Below are 22,489 nucleotides of genomic sequence, written 5' to 3' on the forward strand. Positions count from 1 at the left end.
CAACGGATAACGTCAGGGTTCTCACCTGGCATGCCCTGTTTAAACACAGGAAAGGGACAGATGTAATTCCAGGTCTAATTCCAGACTAAGACAAATTCATTATTAGCACTGTCCATGTCATTTTGTGTTAAAATGTTTAAGTTCCACAAGGAGAAAATTCATTTTCCTGTACAGCATCAAGGTGAGGACAACAGGCAGGATAACTGCTGGATGAGACCGTTTCGTGTTTGGAGGAGGGAAATTTTAATATTTCTGGAAGGGCAATTTCAAACAGAAATCCAATTAGTTAAAAAATACTGGCTGAGTTCAAGTGAATGGAAGCTAAAATATTTAGCTGGTTCAGATGTCAAATATGTTGTCTGTTGTGGGAATTTACTGAGTTTCTCCACCCCCCGCTCTAAGGTAGCATAGAATACGATAGATGGAGTTTAGGAATCCAAATTTTATTTTGTTTGTAGAATATTTTAATTGCAGAGCGATTCATGCGCAGCATTAATGTGATCAATATATGGCTGTTATAAATATGCATTATATTGATCATGCACAACTAATGTACCCATTTTCAGATTGCACAAAAACATTACAAATCCTAAAGGTTATCTCTAAGAGGTGGGGAAAAGCTTCATGATACATTTTTGCATAATAAAACGACACAGACTGGGAAATATTGTGGTTTTAAATCTACAAAGCATGAAAAAAGAGGAATGGGTACCAGCGTTGTTAACGTAATTAATGGAAAAAAAAAATTATTGTAAAATATTCATACTTTAATATGTTGCTGAAAGATTATTAATTATATTCACTTGAGGTCACAAAGGAGAAGACAGATTAAAATCATTTTTATGGAACCATCAGAGATGGGAAGGTATGTAGTGTGGCTTTGTTTAGATAAAATACTGCCAAGTAACAGTTTGCAAAGCTGAACTGAATTTCTGACGTTAAGAAAAAACAGCATAGATATGATATGTGCTTGATCTGCCACACTGGGATTTGTGGTCAGTACAGCCATGTGCTGCAATTTCCATTGCAGGCATATGAATGTATGCAAACAGTTATTCTAACACACTGGTTTGAAGATTGAGAGAACCTTCCTTTCGGTTCCATTCAAATTCAGACAACATCAGCATTGTCACTTTTCAGCATGTTGCTGTAACCGTAACTTTAGGGTGGCCCAGCTATGGCAAAATTAGCACTTAAACAAGGTAAAAGGGGTGTGTGAGAGAAAACTTTGCCTTGTTTGTTGGATAAGACATTTTGGAGAATACCATATGAATGTGAATGATAATTTGGACTCAAGAGTGAAGCAAAACCTTAGTGTCATGCTTGACTCGGCCAACGTCCATCTGCATTAAACTGAACGCTTCTTCAAACAACTAACTGTAATCGTCATTGAAATGTTATTTCAGGGGCGGAACTCCACAGCGACGTGTCACATTAGGTGAGGGATTTCCGATGCAAGATGAAAATGACCTTACTTCAACTCAGAGCCAAGAAGAAATCAACCATTGCAGGCGCTGTGAAAAGAGATGAAAGGTTCAGGTGAGATATCACACTCCACCTTCCTGAAATCCAAAGTGAGCTTTCCTGTCTTTTTTTAAGATAGGTGAGTGATCCTTGCTTCTCTGTAAAACAGAAACATCTGAATGCCTCACTGCCTCCCCCCCACCCCAAGTAAATTATTCCACACATAAAATTCTACAGTTCAATCATCAACTTCCATTTATTAGTATCAAACCACTGCTACAAAATTACATCAAACAGGATGAAAATGTACTTGCATACGTGCTATACACAATGTAAGCTTTAAAATAATTGAAATACATGATTTTCAATTTCTTTTTTTCAACAAATATCAATATATATCAATGCCACTTAAAGCCATATATGTCATTCCAGTGATCTAGAGCCTATAAATATACAACTACATCCCTGGTGGCTAAAGGACCTCCATACACATTTGAGTAAAGATAACCATTTCAAATTTCTCATCACAGATTTGTCAGCATGATGCTTCGAATACCAAATAATAAAAAATCCCACAAATATGACTCAAGTTTAGGTGTACCATCCATTCCACGTATTCACTACCTTATAAAAGGTTAAAAAAAGATATACGATTAGAATATATACAGAAAATAACAAAAACAGAAGAGGAAATACAGTACTCATTTCTTTCGAAAAAATCCTGTAGAATTTGATTTAACGAAGAGTATGTATTTCTGTGGAATGTTCCCTCAACATTGTAAATCCAGGGTTTCTGTGAAAATTTCATTTGAGTACACAAACAAAAATTGTTTGTGCATTTGTTATAAAGTGATGCTTCAATCATTGTCTTTACAAGAGCTCAAAACCCCCATATCATTCCATATGAGAACTGATTAAACGGGCTTCTGCACATAAAATAACACAACAAAAGACAAATCATGTGATATTTACTTGCTACAACAGAGTGTGCTTTGTAACTGAGTTTGTCTTCTTTTTTTAAACTATCAACTGCCAACAACATATTTATATAAACACTTCTCTCAATAGGACTCAGTCATTAGCTTCACATGGAGACCAGGATTAGATAGCTCTGTTAAAATGTTGAATTATCTAGAACTCTGCATCATTGCCTAGCTAACTTATTTTCCAGCTCACTGAAAATAATAAGGGACAGGTTGACAAATGCTCTATGGGAAGCTGTTAAAGCCATACATTCTTATTTTCCAGCAGCTACGGTATTATTATTTGGAGGAGTATTACTCATAACATAATCAACAACTAAATACATTCATGTCAGCAAACTCATAAAACACAATTTTAGTAATTTGAAACTCTGAGGGTTCATGACAGATGATGCAGATCAGAGGGTGTCTTAAGACTGACACATCAAGTGATGTTTAGAGAGAAGATTTTTTGTCTCTTTACAGTGTTATTTTAACATGTCTAAAAATGCAAGAAATATTAGTGGCAAGGTGTGACAGAAAAGAATGCTTTAACATCGGAAGTGTCACATTTAACTAAAGAGAGTAGGATTTAGGTGTTGTGCAATGCAGAATATTTATTACAGAGAACGAAGTGTGTTGCTTATAGACTGAAATACAGAAGTCTGGGAAAGGCAGGCAGCATCTGATCAAATCCTCCACTAAAAATCTGACAAAGGCACAGGAAGGATTTCATTAACCACAGGATCAAATGATCATCTCAAATCAGAACCCTACTTTTGACTCTGAGAAGTGCTTCTGTAAGGGACAAGGAAGTGAAACACATGCTTGACAGTATCATGGTGGCAAACTCCCCTTGGTCCTACAATTGAGCAGCATACCTCACTCATAACCCACAATGCAATGGAAAACTATCAGGCAACCACAATACAAATGTTTACCTTTATGTGCCAATTTGCTACTTTTGTGAAATTAAAAACCTGCTTCCCAAAAGAATGAAAATAGGGAGGGGCAGCACAGTAAGAAATTTCATATTACAGCCGCGATCCTTTTTGCCCACACAGTGAAGGTTCTGAATCATAAGAAGAGATAAAAGAGAGATAAAATTCTCAAAACTGAGGTAAATAAAGCTTCCTCTTTTGGAATGGGTTCAGTAGCAAGTAGTAACCAATATAAATTACACCTAACACATAACACACCTAAACCTCTGTAGCATTTTCCACCATACCATCTTTGTAGATTGTATCATATGTTAAAACTATGTAGCCATGCATTGCCGTGTCTGCGCTGTATAAGTTCTACTGCTTTGTATAATGGTACAGTCTTATTTTTTGCATTTGTATTTGTCTCAGGTCTGAGAAAAAATATTTTGAAATTTATGCACAGACAAGTCTACCTAAGCAAATTCACACAATTTTGTAGATTAAAGTATTGTTATAGAAACAGAAGTTGTTCAAATCTGCAGTTAACGGTTTGCATTTTGGCCATAGTATCTGCACTCACTTGAATAAGCACAATTGACAGATATATCCGTATGTATCCGCTTGCACACACAGATGCCTTTGAGCAACAAAATGTATTATTTATGTCCGTATGCATATATCACACATCTATGATCAGTGCGAGGAAAATACCAAAATATGTGGTCAAAGACATTCATTCTATTTTATAACACAAACTGACTCATAAGGACTGCAACTGAAACACTAAATGAAGCGCAAGATATTCGTCTGACAGCCTAACATACTGTATATTCCTTGTAAAGCAATGTTCAAATTGTAAAGTCTGGATTTACCATGAAATATCTACAATATCTGTGATATGAAAGGAACTAGCAAAAGAAGTGCTTTTGGATACTGTAGAACACTTATGTAAATTACCCTTAAATGTGGTAATGGCCTTATCTAGGCCAGTCGAATAATTGTTTTATAAATGAGGCTTGGATATGGTATTTAACTTATTAATTAAATACTTTAAAGGCACATTAAATACAGTACTTGTTCCCCATATGGATTCATTGAAGGCTGTTTATTCATTATTCAAAACAATGCCTTTTATTGTTATAGAAAGCATTGAACTAATGTAATTATTGTGCTTGCAGGTGGGTTAAGAGAATGCTTTGATGTTACTTCCAATACTGCAGTGGCAGTTAGGACTATGCCTGTGCACCATTAAACAAATATTTAAATATCCTATTATCTAAAATTTAGGTTATAAACCTGATGTTCCACAGGCATAGAGGCAGGTGACAGTATTTCCTTGGGGGATAACCACTGCAGAAATGTGGCAAGGCCTACTGCTGACAAAAACAAGAGAAAGGGGGAAAAAAAAAGAATATGAATTCTCCACTTTAGTTCAGGACAAGACCCGAACAACTTATAGCTTCACAAGCATGTACCAAATTCTCATGTATCTTTAAATCCCATTTTTTGTGGTAAGAGACTTTCACCATTCAATTCTGCATTTCCACTGTCCATCCAGTGGTGGTACAAGACAATCAATAATCATAATTTACTCCATTGTTATCCAATGAGTTGTTGGAGTTCATCATTTCAATGAGTTCAGCCTTACCCATCTCATGACCTTACAAATCTCATCATTTTAACCCTAATGTAAACTATTCATGTTTTTTCAAGATGTATGTTAGAATGGAATGTATTCAGTAGCACACTGGTATCTGCACAGAACACTGATTTAGGACCCAAGGCCCTCAAAAAGGAGAAGCAAACTGTCAAATCGCATGGGCAGTGAGAAACATAGATGGTCAGTGAGTTTAGGTCTTTTCTAATTCAGGGACGTATGTGTATACCCTGGATTTATACCTAAACAAACGTCAGCTAGCTACACATTGTTTCTAAGGTCTACGCTGATGTTCGATTCACTGCTGTTTTAAGACTTTAGTCTTTAGTTTAGTTTTCTATTTAAATACACTTAACTGCAGCCTGCGGAACCTGACATAACTGCAATATGAATGTATTGTTATTAGGTATGCCAAATAATGAGGCTAGACAGCTATCTTGAGCCATAATCATTTGAATAAAATTGATTATGTATAAATTTAAATGTAAAGGTAACATTGTCAGCTAACAAAATACATGTAGGTAACTGAGTAGCAACAATGTATTCATGTTGCTATACAATCTGCAGCACTAGCTGGTGATATACTGGCACACAATGCAAAGAACGAGTTTTTCAGTGAAAGAGTAGGAAGACCATCCATAAATATTTGCCAAAGGAAGATAAACATGTTAGTATAGATCTTACAGACATGTATTTATGATGTCATCCTGACTGCATTTCCAAAGGTTATTTCAAAGTTTATAATATATCTTAAAATGAACTTAAATATCCATAGATCATGACACCAAAATGAACAATGGATGTTCACCCTCACTAATATACAGAACAGGCTAAGCATTGTTTAACTATTTTTTGTTTTTCTGATTACTTAGTGAGAACTAGTGAAGGCAGTCCCTCTATTTCATAATTTCCGTAAAATTCAGACAAAGCAGTTACCTATTTTGCATAATATTACAAAAATAAATAGTTACTCTTTCCACAGTCTAGTGCAAGTCTCCCTTTTTGCTTTGTGTGGCTGTTACATTTTAAACATTCAAACTGTTACCCTATGTGACAAACGCTTCCACCAGTGTGCTAGAATATGTACATCATTTAAGAACATAAAAAGACATGCACATAATCTAAGAATGAAAAAATAAATGAACTCTGATGAAATTAAAACAATGATCGGCTCAGTCTTCAACAGTATGCCAGTAATGATATACTATAGCAAATACATTTGTGCAACTGATTTAAGGAAGCAATTTAGAGGTATTGGTTTAGTAAATTGGTCACATTAATTTATCAATTAAGCATGATCAGCTCAGATCAGTATGATCAAGATTTCTGCTCATCATAACACACAAGAAGTGTGTTAGAGCTAACGAAGTTAATACTGAATTTATGCTAATACTGTTAGATTTCCTTAAAAAGGGCTCTACCGACAAAATCAAAAGGAACTCTACTTCTTCTAGATACACACACTAATATCTTACTTCCATTACATCACATTATTGGTATCCACCCCAAGTTTGGAAATCATTAGATTACAACAACATTCCTTAAATATGAACTTTTGACAAGGATAAACAACACTTAAAGCATGTAAAACAACTAACAACATAGTAAACTGTACCATACTGCATTTCTTTCACATCATGGTGACGTCACCAATTCAGATCCACACTTTTAAAATGTTTCTTAAAAACTAAAGCAGAATATATTTCATAATTCATGTTTTAATATTTTTTTCTGCCCCACCTCTGACATAGTTTTACATTGGGACAAATGAATATACGGTGCAGTACTTGTTGATATTGTACATGTTGATATTAACAAGTCAAATGCAAATTAATTGTCATCTTTCAGTTGCACTATAGCAAATGTACATAAAACAGAAAGGAACTATGACAACAGTAATGGCAAGTGCTTGTGCTTCCAGACTACGGGTAGCCATGCAGTCACTAGTTTAATTAATAAGAACAATCTGAATGTGCTGATTCTTTTGTAGGTGATGTGCTTCAAATTATAGAAACAAGAGGAAGGTTGTCTACATCATCACATATTAAAGTGTCTTTATCCTCAAACCAGCCATCTAAATAGACAATTCTAAAATAAAATGTTGCTTATTTTGTTATATCATACGAAATTTAATTTGAAGTTAAAATGAACAGTGAGTCATTTCATATTCATAATGGACCAGATGTGTGGCTGTTAACATCTGTAGGTTTTTCAGTGGTATACTGTACATCTTGGAAGAGAAATAAAGCTATGAGGTTTAGATGAAAGGTAATGCAATGCCACATTAAGAAAGGCTCAATAAAACATAAGGAACAAATATAAAACAAAATATAAGCCTGGTAGGCACATAATTAAAACAACCACAAACTCTTACATATACAGTGCATTTAAGTCCAGTGCACTATGATTGTGTACAATCTGTGTTTTAAAGATTACATAAACTGAGGTTGACCAACCTTAAAAGAACACAGATTGATGGCTGTGCCTTCATTATAAACTGTGCCAACAAAACAAACAAACAAATGTACAAACAAATAAAAAAAAACCCTAAGCATAACAAAATGTAAATGAAAAGTAAGAAATGTGTGGTATATCCTGTCTACACTGTCTAACAGCTTTACTTCACACTATCCCTTCCTACTTTCTTCAAGTCTCCAAAATTGAGTATATCCTCTTTCATATTAAGAGTTTATTGAAACCTGCAGCCAAACTCCCATGAAACCAGGTTTGTGTTAGTTATACCCAGAAGCAGAAGTTCAGGATTAATGAGGATATTTTCCCTGACCCCGATTAGCTCTGATCTCAGACAACATCACACATTTGGATAATAACCTTGCATTTTCCCAAATAGGATTTAGCGCTGATTCAAATCACTTAAATTGTCGAGCTATGATTTTGCCACTACCTCATTGGCCTTTTGTACCTTGATTGACCATAGTGGAGCTGCAATGAGAGAAATTCAGAGTCAAGCATAATTGCATATTTTGTGTCTGAAAAGCTTGTACCTTTAGCAAGCTATATTTTCAAATTGGTATCACCTGAGCTGACAGAAGGCTAAAACAGTTCTGTAATAATATATGCCTGGTGGAAAATGTACAACTACAACTACAAATACAACTAAAGTATACATAAATCTGAAGAGTAACATAATGAGTAAAGAGTAAAGTAAACATATCCTAGACAGCAAAAACACTCTTAAATATGGATTCATACAGTAAGCCACTTATGATTCCATTACTGTTGGTTTCATGGAGTCAACTGTCCAGCGTTTCACAGCTGAGGTATCCCAGCAACTACAGCTCTTACTGTAGTAGTTGGTGTAGTTAACTTTTGTGGCGTGAATATATTTGAACATTGCCTCATGATTTGTAACCTCTCAGGATTTGTCATTCCGGTTTTAATGCTCACATTGAGATGATACTATACTGTACATTTTTAAAAACAAGGTCAGGATGAACTAAGCGAATGATATACTTTGGAATTAATCTTCGTCTTCATGATCTTAGTGTACCACCCCCCATTTTACAGGTTCATTGGAGCGCTGCCTAAGCATTCAGGTGGGGAAACTCATGACAAAAGAATTGCGATGATCATTCAAAATACAAAAGGGCTACAGAGAGTTGATAAGGTAGATACAATTAGGTCCTTAATAAATAGATGAGGGCTCATCCGGGTCTGTGAAATATCCACCTTACCATGTTGTATCCCTGCAGACCGTACAGTTTCACTACTATTCTATGTTTGTTATTATTGTAGTCACACCTCTGTACCCTCTCTCGAAAACTTTTCATTCATCAAGGTTATTGGGTAGGATCTAAATGAAAATTTGTTTTCCCCTCTAGGAGTTTTAACACTGACTACAGCATTCTTATGTAAATTAGGAACTGCTATGTTGAGGGACTTGGCAGGCCATGGGCATAGCTTGTTAAGCCATCTATGGTAACAAAGATCAAAATTTAAATTAATTCATCCCCCCCCCTCCCTCCCCAGAAAGAAAATACATTTGGAGCCTTTATGTGCATTGCAGAGCACATGGTGTACTGTTTCACAAAATGGGTAATCACACAAAAAAAAAGAAAAGGGAAAAAAATATTTCAAGTATTTACATAATGAGAAATTTCACATAAAATGACAATCCCCACATAATTAATGCTGATTATATCCCACGCTGTTTTTAACAAACTGTACCAGATTGGATCCAGACGTCAGCAATGTCAGAAGATTGATAAATGCTTTTAAGGGTTCTTTACAGTCATTGTGTATGGCCATCCTCAGCTAGTATACACTGATGAAGGAGGAGAGAGCAAGGATCAGGTACTGGCAGGATGTCAGGACTTCTGCACTTCCCGTACTTCCATATGGTGCCGTATTGGGTGCTGCAAGAAACAAGAGAAGCACTGATTAGTCTTCAATTTGGTGCAATTACATACCCTCCCTCTCCTCCTTTTACAGCTGCCACACCATCAAACCCTATAATAAAAAATAGCTTTCATTTTTTACCTGAAGGGAAACAAGTTAATGTAAAGATTAATGTAATGTTAAGTTAATGTAGAACACCACTGCATTGAACAGTGAGCTGGCTGGTTCATTTTATGTTTGCTTATTCTCTTCTTGTGCCTTTCTTTACGAATGTGCAAGTGTCCAATATTCACATGTATTACATTCTTCAAGAATGGTACACACATTTTTCCCTTTCAAATATATTGGTAGGACAACAGTATTTCCATGCAGTTAGCAGTTTCCAGTACAGTGGTACAGTGGCCTTATTACTGAACAACACCAGGGAGGGTTTCATGAGATCCCAAAAGCAAACAGAGCTTGAGCCCAACACCAAGGAGAGCACAGGTGTGAATGTGCACAGGCATTCATCTTAAGAGGGGACTCACACTGAACATGGCAGACTCAGCTGTACCAGGGGAAATCATGTATTAATAGAAAGCCTTCCGCCCAGCTTACCACAATGCGCCTGCTAAAAAGGAGTCTGTAATTAGCTTAAAATCTTAATTACATTGCATTGGACATGGATATGTAAACTCTTGGAAGACCCAAAGCAAGAAAAAAAATGTAAGATTTCCTTCAGGTGCTGTAAACCATATAGATATATACATGATAGATCAGCACTTTTTTACCAGATTGGTCACAGACAATTGTGTTCTCAGCCATATTTCTCTTTTATCTTATAACAGAAAATGCTTACTATATAACAGTATACATGCACAGGGGTCCCCAAGCCTGTGCTGAAGGAGCTTGGGGGTTCTGCAAGGTGGTGTCAGAGGTCCTCATCAAACATTCCAAGTGATTTTCCATAGATGAATAATGACACTACAGCTCAGTTAAACAAAGCTCTCTCTCACTTTCAGCTCCTTCATATTTGCTCCACTTGGAAGCTTCATGTTACCTGAACAAATGGTTTCAATACCGAAGAACAGAACGGTGAATTATCTGTAGGATGACTGAGGAGTAACTACAAATGATCAGTGATCACTGCAACTTCAGTTAAGTCCCTATATATGTATGGGTGACACACAAATTATATAAAATTACATCTTTGTGGGTGTTTTGATTTTAATTTATCATTTACAATGGAAAGATATTTGACTGCAGTATGAATTTTAATTCTATTTTTTCCATTTTTAATTCCATTACATCCTTTGAAAATTTAATAACTGCTGTATGAACACTTGTGGCGATTCACCAAAAATTCGATTTCAAAAGCATTAGAGAATATCATCACATGTATAATATAACCCATATTTACTTATCGTGTCCTTGATTTATTGTTTGAGAGCTCCATCTGTGGTACAAACAAAAGCACAATTTCTCTCCCAGTAAAATCAAATTGGTTCTTTACCTTTAGAACTATAAGCTTTTCCAATCGCAATTTGGAATTGACTTGTCACTTTGTGGAAGTCAAATGGAAGGAACAAATGCAAAGCAGAAAAATGTACCATGAAGGAAAACTGTGATGGTGTGTGTAAAATGCAAGGGCAGCCTCTGAGAGTAAACTGTGATGTGGAGAGAGCTGCAGACCACTTCCTCCCTCATTCCGCTCCCATCCATAGCAGTGGATAATGACACAGTACTGCTGTTCTGGGAGAGTGGAGATGGTAACCATGGAGACGGTTCAAATCCTGCATGGCCCTTTTGCTGGAGTCTGAAGACAGGACTGCGTAACAACTGTAACAAAATAATTCAGGCCATAAGATGCTTCCACAATATACATATCTATGACTATATCAGAGAATTTTACATCCTTATCTTAAACATAATATGTGTGTGCACTTAGGGGTAAGAGCAAGGAATAACTGCTCTGTAAAAACTACTGCTGTTCAATATTGCCATTACTCCTCAGTCGGAGTAAGCCATCTGTATAAATTCCATATGTACCGCTTGAGAAATGAACAGGTTCATACCTAAGTGTGCCAAACACATGATTTCTTCCTATACTTGAGCTAATTAAGGAAAAAGCCTATATTGCCTCGTTCCTTATAGTGCCTCATTTTGAGCTGGTTTAATATCCCACTGCGTCTTTTCCAAATTAGTCTATGTAGTTGTGACTGTGTGGGTTGTTACTTGCCATTTTAATTAACTCCGCCAGCAGAAGCTGACTGTGACATGATTGCCTCGGCTTTAACATGACGGAAAAGCGGGAGCCGGAATATTACAGCAGCGCAGAATGCAGATCTACTGCCTCTATCATCTTTCATTACATTGAAAAGCATTGTTTTTCATTTCTTACAAAAACATCTTTGAAGCAGACAATTACATAGTGTTTTAGTTCAGTAGATGCTGCGATAAAAAATACTAAAACATATGTTGAACCCACCAGAGTAATTGCAGAGGCATCAAAATATATAAATGAAGAATGCACGCACACACACACACACACACGCACACACGCACACACACACACACACACACATACACACACACACACACGCACACACCGTGCTATACATACATAGTACAAGACAAATATAAACAGGGAGCTGCAAACACCAACGCCCAGCAGGAAAATATTTCATTTTTACACTGTGCAGTTAAACTAATATCACTTTTAATGGAGCTGACAGAAATGTTTGTAATTCCCAGTGAAATTACTGATCTTTCAAAAAAAAATTGTGTTTTTGCATAAAACATAAAAGTAGTTTCAAATTTAAAAAACTAAAATGCAGTTGTTTTCCCAGCAACATGTTCTGCATAACACATGGAACACTCAAAGTGAGTGACACCACACTGTTTGTAAAATGGATAAAATTGTTTTTTATTTAAGCCCAGCAGCATTTATAAATTAAATGACTTCAGGGGATTATCACCATATATTGAGAGACCCCACATGCCCTTTCTATGCCATAGCTGCTTATTACCATTATAACAAACAAACAAACAGAACATTTTAAAAAGGACAGTCTGATTATTAAACCTGCAGGAAATTAAAGCACGCTGCATTTGCTCAGGTCATTGAAGACTGTTTTTGTTGGCAAGCCAATGTGGATGAATCAGCTCAAGTGAGAGAGGCAGTGCATCCTCACCCGCCATGACTCACCACTGCTTATGTGGCTCCACCGCCATGTGCGTCACGCAGTAACAACCTCCACACAACTAACACTAATCATTCAGTTCCATGTTACCCTCAGACTCAGATTTAAACTTTTGAGGAGTACAAACAACTTCTCGAGTCTGTTGTGGTACAGAAAAGACAGCTAAAATACAATGTCCTGCATTCTGTATCCCATACCCATATACTCTTAAGACAGTTTTGAAGCACATATATTCAATCATTGGTATTGATTTTCTGGTAAGTTTTTTTAAGTGATGTTGTTTTGGTACGAGCCTGGTTCAAATTGCCAAAAAGCAAATGATTGTAATACTGAAAGAACAAAACATGTCAGAATATAGCCTCTAACACTCTCTGTCTCTGTTTTATTTCATTGCGGCTCGCAACAAGGATTTACACTTTTTAATCCAACCGGAAAGCCACACCAGCAACCAACTACACGCCAACCAGAGACCTATAAAAATTAATTTGCAGGCCAAACAGAAAATTGCTGTCTTAAAGTCCTTGAACAGCTGGAATTCTACCTAGTTTGGCAGACATTGTGGGTTTGTAAAGGCTGTTTTTGCTTCCAGACGTAATGCCCGCAGCACACAATCCATTGTCAGCACGGCTTCCCCTCACCCCTAGAGGGATGTTCCTAGCTGGCCTTTAGTGAGGAGTTCAACATCCTTGACCATCAATCAGTGGCCTTTTGTCCCCTGGCAGCCTCCAGAGATGGCAAGATGTAATACACATCTCTGAGCCACAGCCTTGTCTTCAGCATGATGCCCTGATAGACCATACATGTGAAACCCCTCAATGCAAAACCAATTGTGAACATAAAACTCTGATGGCCTCCAAATCTCAGATCTGTGTCTTATTAAGTAAAATTGAATGGTCTCAATTTCACCTAAACTAATGGGTGTTTTTTTCTTTATTTTCAGCAACACATTTAAGCACGTTGATTATGTTATTGTTTGGCTGTGACAACAAAGACTGCATATTATTATAAATATATAATTTATACGGACTTAAGGCACCATAAATTCTCTCTCCTGTTTGGCACATAAGAAACAAAAATACACAAATAAATATCTTCATTCCATGACCTTTGATATTCCCAAAAGAAAAAAAAATCACCTTGTAATATTGCATTTTCTGTGCCATCAAGTATGGTAGGAGGGTTGTCTCAAACTATGAAGTTCACCCAAGGGCACATTCAGTACTAGAGCTTTGTGTAAGACAAGAACCAAGCTGTACTTTGTAAGGAATTTCCTGCTATGTGTCAGGCTGTACAGTAGTCATCTTCACTACAGCAAGATTCCCTCAATATACTGTTGAAGCTGTACTGTATCCCATAGTCAATATTTCATGCCTATAACAAGTATTCATATTTAATCATTTACAATACGTAAAGTAACCTTTTAGTAACAATTAAACAATTGAATAAATTTTTGGTGGGATAAAAGTGTTGATTCCCTTTTAAGACAGCCCTGGTTAGGTTCTCTAGAGTGTCTAATTCTCTAAAGAGTCATAAGAAATCCAACTGTTGCTCTGTTATTCAAGACATTTTGGAGCCTTCAAAAAATAACACATTGTCCAAATTTATACTAGTCCTGTATGTATTTTATTTCTTTTTAGGTGATTTGTAAAACATAGCAAAATGGATTTTTTTCTGTATATGATAACATACAATGTAATGTTATTATATTTGCAGAAATGTAAATTTGCATAACAGTATACCGATAATTAAACCATACGTTTAATATTCATTTCATACTCTAAAATTCATACTGTAATGGTGTCTGCTGTTTCTCGATTGGCCTTGCATGCAGACATTTATTGTGTCTTTTACAATAATTACTGTGCCCAATGGAATCAAAAGATTTTGATCATAATCTAGGCCACATTTTATTTTTTTGTTCTGATTTTATATATAACAAATTTGGTTAATGGCAGCGTTCTTTGCAGTACATTAGGCATAGTTCAGCCTATTATTCTTCAGTTGTGTGTAGCACAGGATCTTTCAACAGTTCTTCCAGCTGGTGTCATCCATGAATAAGACTGAACATTTTTGTAAGGTAGGGATCATGAACAAGTGGGTGAATTAACATTTCAACTGAAATGACAGAGAAGACCACAGGCTCTCTCAGGCTCCTGCACAAATTCTGCCTTATAATTCAGCTGCGGAGGCCTTGGCTACATTCAGTATGGGTATACACCATATGTTTACATTAATTATTTCAGCTGTACCCTGTGCTCTGGTTGTTACCCCTGCAGGTTGTGAACACTGAACATGAAATATTCCTTATTGTACAGAGACAGGACCTGAAGGCCTGAATCCCGCAGTTTTATACTCACTGCCTTGATGTTCACTGCTCCAAGGATAAAGAGATGAAAGTCATGGTGTCTTGGAGTAAGCTACATTCATTCAAGTGCTTGGTTATTTTATGCACCGCTTGGAGCTAGAAGTTCCTTTTCCAGAATGCCATATAAATAAATAAAAAATAAATTTCTTCTGCTGCTGCAGAGCTTTGTTTTTTGCTCGTGTACTTTACCACATAAGTTTGTGCTTAGAGATGTAATAACTTTGACTTAAAGGGCAAAGAATTTTAATTGCAATCTAACTCTTCTACTCTATCTAACTCTTCCCTAACCCATGTGTCATACAGGTCATACAGGTTTATAGGATTTACAAGCAATTTTATTTATTTTAAATCCTATACATTTTTTTATATAACAAATTTATAGGATTTAAAAGCAATCTTTAATGGCCATTCATAACACTGTATGTACTGTCCTCAAAGATCACTGGTGGAAAGTAGGAAATTAGATGTTAAATAAATGTTAAAATAAAATTTGGTAGTAAAATATGCTTGCATTACACTATTCTTACCAGAGGAAATTGCAAAGCATTCCCATAATATATACAGCATTGTTTGGCCGACTATTCATTTTGCTTACCTCTCATCACCCCTATTTTTTAACTGTGCATTGAAGTACAGTAAATGTTGCTAAGCAACTGTCAAGTAATGATGTCAAATGATTTATGTAGCAAGGTCTTTTTGGTTCATACATACTTTCATTCATGATAAATATGCAAAAAACTTTAGTGTCCTAAAAATGAAATTTGACCTCAGTATTTTTCTCAGCTTTAAAAAACTTTATCAACTTTATCTACAATCAGCTAATGGCTGGAGTTGTACTGCTCTGTACAGGTAACGAATGCTGGTCATGACCTTTGACAGAATGGGTTTATCTTCTTTTTTTCCCACAAAATGTAATACAAGAAGATGCTGTTTGACAGTGCAATAAATAATGTGATAACTGATGCAACTGTCCATTGTTCATGTTCAACAATAGGATAAAAATAAAAACAATTCAAATACACCTGCTTCAACATAACTGGCAAACAAAACTCATTTTGACCTATGACCTGTGATCATCTGACCTCAAGATACATACATGATAGATTTCTCTTTTCAGTGCCGAAGTTTCTTACATTTAGGGCTGTCCCGAATACCATTTTTTGGGCTCTGGAGCTTCGGTAGTAATCAACAGCGAATATTCAAAGCTTCGGCCGGGGAGCGGGGTGCTGAGAATGATTCGGGAAGGACTCAGCCAGATGTTTCTCCGTTCTCGGCTGAGATGGACGGCATAGTGCTGCAACACGTGTCTTTCGGTTTAATTAAAGGCATTAATTTTTAAAGATTCTGTTATTCTACATTATTGTTGTTTAACATCCATTCGGACAACGTCCATTTGCATATACGTCCGTAGTCCCATAAGGTTATAATAAAGCTTAAAAACCTGATTGCAGAATGGGACATAGCAGACGTAACCAGACGTAGTGAAGGCAACGCTTCCCGCACGCAACACGTGTATCTCATGTCTCATGGAAATAAAGTGATTTCGCTGCCAGGTGTATAATGGTACAGTACATACTGTAGCATAGGCCTACCATATACTGTATATAGTATGGTGTTCACACAACGTCCAAATCACATTAACATCCTATTCCACAGAATGTATCAAGGATGTTAAGCGACGCATGGCTGTATTGTTATTTGTTAATTAAAAACATTTTCCAAAAGCTTTGGTGTGTTTTATACACGTTTGTAATCCCGAGGGGTTTGGTTGAAAGAAGTCCTATCTATGCACTTTTTGTGACATAATAACAGCTTGTGACAAATTTTCTTATCATGCATAAACTATAGACCTACATACATTCTCATAATAATAGGCTCCAAAACAGACACAACGCCTAACAAAGCACTGTGAAACAGAAGTGCAGAAACAGCATACTAGCTCCAACAAATTTAAGATTTGAGATGTATATTTATAAGATTTATATTTATTTATAATTTCTTTATTGTCATTTCTTAGTACTCGCATAAGACATTTGTCCTCTGCATTTAACCCATCCTATACACTCATTGCCGTCACTGCTTACAGAGCCGTTATATTTAAAAATGGTCTCATGCCCCTCCGGAAGCAGAGAGAAGCATTGCATCGCTGCAGCTAGCATCCTTCCAGGGTGACAAACTTAGCTAGGGGTCGGTCAAAACAATTAGACCCTCCGTTTGAGTCCCAAAGCACCAGCTCGGTGATTGGAGGCTACTTTCCGATCACCGTGACATTCACTGCTGTGAGTGAGAGGGATGTCAGGGTGCCCAAGCAGAGGAGGTATATATTTCCACATTTTAACAGTGAAATTAAAAAGTAAAAATATAGTACAAGAATGTGCTGACGAAATGTATTTTGCAGTTTGCCTTCATTGATAGCCTACATTTAGAAAAGAAAAAAAAATATCCGGAATATCCGAATCCCAAAATTGAAAACCGAATACCTACCCAATGAACGAATATCCGAATAGTCGAATATTCGGGTCCAGCCCTACTTACATTCAACCTATTGTTCCCTTGCTACCTCAGTAAGTGGTTCATGGTCTGGAAGTGATTGTAGATGTGTTGTTTTTTTGCCTTGAGACAATATAATAATGTAACATTGCAGCCAGATTTCATGAACGTCACACTCAAAGCCAAATTTTAAGTGATAGTGCAAAGAGGGCCAGAAAGAGTCAGAGTGCACACAAAAGCCTTTGAACGCTATCACCTCCAAATCCACTCTATCCTTTGTTGGGCTTATCCTCTCAGGCACACTGACACTATCTGTGTGTGACTTACACCGCTGCATAAATACCACATCCCTGCTGGTGACACATGCACTTTAGCTTGATATCAGCACTGTCAAACCTCATGGCAGCAGGGCAGGAAGTGCTCTGCACTCTCAAGTTCAAGCTTTTTTTTTTTTGAGAGAGAGTTAGAAAATTTTGGGTCAGAATGACTCTATTTGTGCTGGCAAATTAAGCTGTCAAAATGGAGGATGCTCACAGATGGCAGGCTGTGAGCTCTCATTCCCCTGCAGCTCTTCAGTAGCTGACAACAGTTTATTCACCAACACTCAATCCCTGGCTAAAAGAAATTAGGCTTTGACAGAGTCCAAATAAATATCCATTAGCTTCCAAGTCCAAGTTAATTCAATTAGTTGTTTTTCTTTACTCCTCTGGACTCAAAATAACTGCTTTCCAGAGACCAAAACTAGACAAATAACAGTTTGGTGCTGGTCATCTGGTTTGCAGAAATTCTATGGGTCTGGCGACTTAGCTTTTGCACTGAATTTCCACATAAGGGTGCTGGCTCCACTGCCCATGAAAGAGTGAGGATATTAATGGTGAAAAATCATTTAGCACCGCAACCACCACCAGTCAGTGTTCTCATTATGTCACCATCAGGTGGGTGGTCCATTCAATCAACGTCCAGCTATTCTGGAATGTTAACCATATTGTCACTCGTAGAGCTAGTAACATTTTGTGGTCCATGAAAATGATAGAAACTTACAATGATTGTACATGATCACACAAAAATGGTGTTGGTCATAAGGGAGAGAGGCACACATAGCTCAACAAAGAAATGTCATATCATTGGGAGAGAAGGTGTAACTTATGCTCCAAACTACTAGACTCAAGACTGTGAATGTAATGTAATAAATGAATGTAATGTAATTAGCTAACTAGAAAAGTGGTCTTCATGTATTCTGAGGATCAGAGCAGGGTATTTGTATCTACAAGCTAATAGCACAGCTGAAACAGTGACCTGTTGGACAGTGTTTCTGACTGCTTCGGCCTGGTGCACACTAGAGGATTTTCATATCTTAACTGATTTTAAAAACGTGAGAGACCACAAGACATAACAACAGATTTGACCGATTTTTAATATTTTAATCGTAAGAACGCACACACCAGACGATTCGGTCAAGATGCAGGACCACACACTTGGCGATTCTAAACGATTTCAGAGTGGCAATTCCAGGGACTTGGGATCTTACAGGGATCAAACGTGACATCAGAGCAAAGCAAACATGGAGGCGGACCGTCGGCTTCAGCTTGCTGCACTTGTGTGTGCTATGTTTTGGACAGAAAAAAAACAAAGGAGAAAAAAACTGTGGATGAAGTCATAGCTGAGAAGATGTAATCAGCATGGCTTACACATTATGCAGCGTGAGCTGGAGTTGAGTTGGAAATAAAGTTTTATTGTTAGTCTCAAACGGGGCTTGTGCAAGCTACTGCTACAAGCTATTTGTTATTTGTACACAGGTAGAGGGGAGAGTGAAATCTGTGATCATTAGAAATATAGTCATTTTTGTACATTCTCTGACCTTCCACTGCCATGGAGATGCCGTTCCATATTAATATTACTGTGCTCTGGGCTTGTACAAACTGTCAATTGCTGGGTTGGTGACACTTCCCAATCATCTCGCTGTCATTGGCTATTGCGGGTTTCTGCTCAAGATTCCATCGCTGTTCCTTTCATACTACAGGATTTCAAGTTATCAACATATTGATATTTACGATTTGAAATCGGGGAGACTCCGATCAAGTCAGTAACACTAAGATTATGTCTGTAAACCCCTCACACTACAGGATCATTTGGGCAGACAATCGGTTCCGGCCAGCCCTGACTCAGGAACGCCCCCCCCCCAATTGTTGGGAGGGGCGAATCGAACCCAAAATTGGCTCAATTATCCTCTAGTGTGGGGCCAGCTTAAGTCCTGTTTGGCCAATACTTGGTCACATCTTTTCCACACAACTCATTAAACAATGTTCCTTGGACCATTTGAGACTAGCGATGCATTCTGCACCATGTTTTTGCACAGTCAAAATACCACATTACCCTGGCTACACCTCGTCATGAATGTACCTGAGCATTGCACACTGTGTTCAAGACTTATATATATTAACACATTTAAATTCAAGTGTGCTTATGGTGAACAGGATTTGTGCAGCAGATGTTTAGCATTATTAAAAAGAAATATAAACTATACACAGGCCATATAATGTAGAAAATGAAGTTAGCACTCAAAAACAGTTTATTTTGCACTGATTACATTTACCTTTTCCCAACTGAAATTCAGTTTCATATTCCTAATTCCCCATAACATGATGCCCTAAAAAAAGCTACTAAGTGAAGCTAGTGAAGCTTCCAAGACAGTTTTAGTCTTGTTGATTTAAGGCATGATATTATGATATTAGGAATCCATTATCCTTAGTTATTCTGTGCACATGAATGTATACTTATGCCATAAAAATGCTGGCAAAGATTATGGTGGTGAGTCAAGTCAACAAAAACAGAAGGGCCAGTTCTGAATTATTTCACCAAGAGGATTGCAAGAGGCTTGCAAGAGGAAAACCTTAAGTGATTTTAGCCCTTTAAACAAATGTTATCAAAATAATACAACCAACAAACCCATATCTGGCAGAGATTTGGCTTACTTTGAGGATAAAACAAATTAAATAATAGTAATCGACTTCATTAATAATTCTTTCCATTGTCAAATGTTACAAGCCTTATTCTAGGGAATATAAATTGAATAATGCACAAAATTAATGGAAAAAAGTTATAAAGAACCTGTTTTTCACCCATGCAATAATTAACATCCATGGTATGAACTTGTAATCTGAACAAAATAAGAGCAGCAGCTCATAAAAGTGGCACAATGACACACATCTTATGTGCATTCACATGTAGATGGTGGAGAATAATTTTTAACTACAGGTCTTTTTCATTTGGCACAATCATAATTAGATGCTTACTTGAGAAAGGGAGTGGGAGTTTTCTGAGGCCTTTGCAGGCAATGAAAACCTTCCTCTCTTCAGTGTTTTTGCCATTGGCAACTTAGTCTCATGAGTATTTCCAGATCTTCAGACTTGATTGACTATTCATGATTTTGGAGGGGGTTCAAAAATGTCTTGATGAAAATTGCTTTCGCTATTCAATTTGATTGAAATCTCTCTCTCTGACCCCTTTTTTCTCCCTCTTTTCTGTACTGAAATGAAAGTCACACACACTACAACAATGACTCACAATTGGAGGATATACTAATCAGCAGGTACTGTAACTAACGGCTATTGATTTGACTAAAGAGACCATGGTCCTTCTCCGAAATTGATTCATGATCACAGCTTTTATTTTGGTCAGACAGCGCTTAGCTACTTGTATATTTTAATTAAATGATTTGTCATTCTGAAGTACAAATTTGTCAGTATGTAGCTGGTGCCATGTCATAAGAAAATGGGTAATGACTCAGGGGTAAGAAATTTATCTCTCCTGTCATCCTGAGGTCCATTGATGATAATGCACTGCCATTGTTGAAACTAAGTCCAGAATTACAAAAGCCAGCTCACTCTCCTCCAAGTATTTTCTTGAAATAACCTTAGACTGATCAGAATAAAAAAAATGAACTATTAATGAAACTTTAGAGCCTGGTTTACATCTTGCCATTTCATATTGACAGGTTCATTCTGAGATTTCCTTTCATGGCAGCAAATACATCCCTGTTTGGAGCAGGCACTAATTATGTGATTGAGGTGTCAACATGTTCAGAGAAATGTTGAAATGTCTTTACTAGGCAAAGCCTTTTTCTTGTTCTCCCTGTAACCCATAGGCTCACTATTTTATTTTGGCAATGTGGCAGAGGTATTGTTATCATATATTAGCTTCCTTCTTTGAGATACCCAAACAAATAATGTGTTCTAAACTGGAGCAACCTTGAGTTTAACATGACTAGCTTAATGAAAAAAAAAAAAAGATTTTACTGTATAGAAAAAGCAGGTTTGAAATAAATAGCCAAAATGTGTCCAAAAGAAAAAGTATTTTCAACTTTTTTGAGAATGTGATATGACTTGTTTCTTTAAATTGAATTATAGTACATTGTGACTTTGTTGATGACTGTCACCAGGGTAAACTGTTTCCTTTCATTTTTCCAACCGATGAAAATGACAGTTTCACCTCAGCCAACCACAAGCTCAGTTATTCATCTACAAATCCACATCAATCACTGAAATGTCAACAAACAAAGCAAAGGACAGGCTATCAAAATCTAATCTTGAGGCAGACATGTACAACCCACAGAAATATACAACCCGTGGTGTAAATGTCTTTTAAAATTCCCCCTACCAAAACACCAGCCAAATTCTTCTCCATTTCAGTAAGAATGTGATGTGCACACACTTTAGAGGGCTCTACAATGCTTAAATGCATTACAAAAAACAGTAAAACAAATGTATTAATCATCTTTTCTCAAAGAGGCTTAGGCATTTGACATTCCTCAGCATATAAATTAACTATATTAATTTTAACTGGCGTTTATAACTTCAAAGCCCACATGGCCTTGGGGCAAAGGCCTTAAGATCTCTATTAGTTTTTGCCAACGGCATCACTCTGCTCTGCACATTGACCTCCTTGATCATTACCACTCGTTGGGAGGGTACATGAAAGCCACAACAGGCTCCATAGGAACCTCCTTAAATGTTTTGCCACTGGCAGTGAAAGACCTAAAGGGTTAATCTTTGGATGTGTCCCTGAGGACTTTGCACTGCATCTTTACT

The 22,489-nt window shown here is 36.9% G+C and overlaps 1 protein-coding gene across 1 annotated transcript in view; it reads right to left on the reverse strand.

The window, feature by feature from the left end:
• Positions 1 to 6,260: 6,260 nt before the first annotated feature.
• Positions 6,261 to 22,489, reverse strand: part of negr1 (neuronal growth regulator 1) — a 200,924-nt gene continuing 184,695 nt past the window's right edge. Inside the window, exon 7 of the mRNA XM_036520832.1 lies at positions 6,261 to 9,382. Within this exon, the coding sequence (XP_036376725.1) occupies positions 9,282 to 9,382 (101 nt within the window). The 3' untranslated portion in view covers positions 6,261 to 9,281. The remainder of the gene's footprint in view (positions 9,383 to 22,489) is intronic.

This window comes from Megalops cyprinoides, chromosome 2, assembly GCF_013368585.1.
Source record: "Megalops cyprinoides isolate fMegCyp1 chromosome 2, fMegCyp1.pri, whole genome shotgun sequence".
In the NCBI taxonomy this organism is placed as follows: Eukaryota; Metazoa; Chordata; class Actinopteri; order Elopiformes; family Megalopidae; genus Megalops; species Megalops cyprinoides.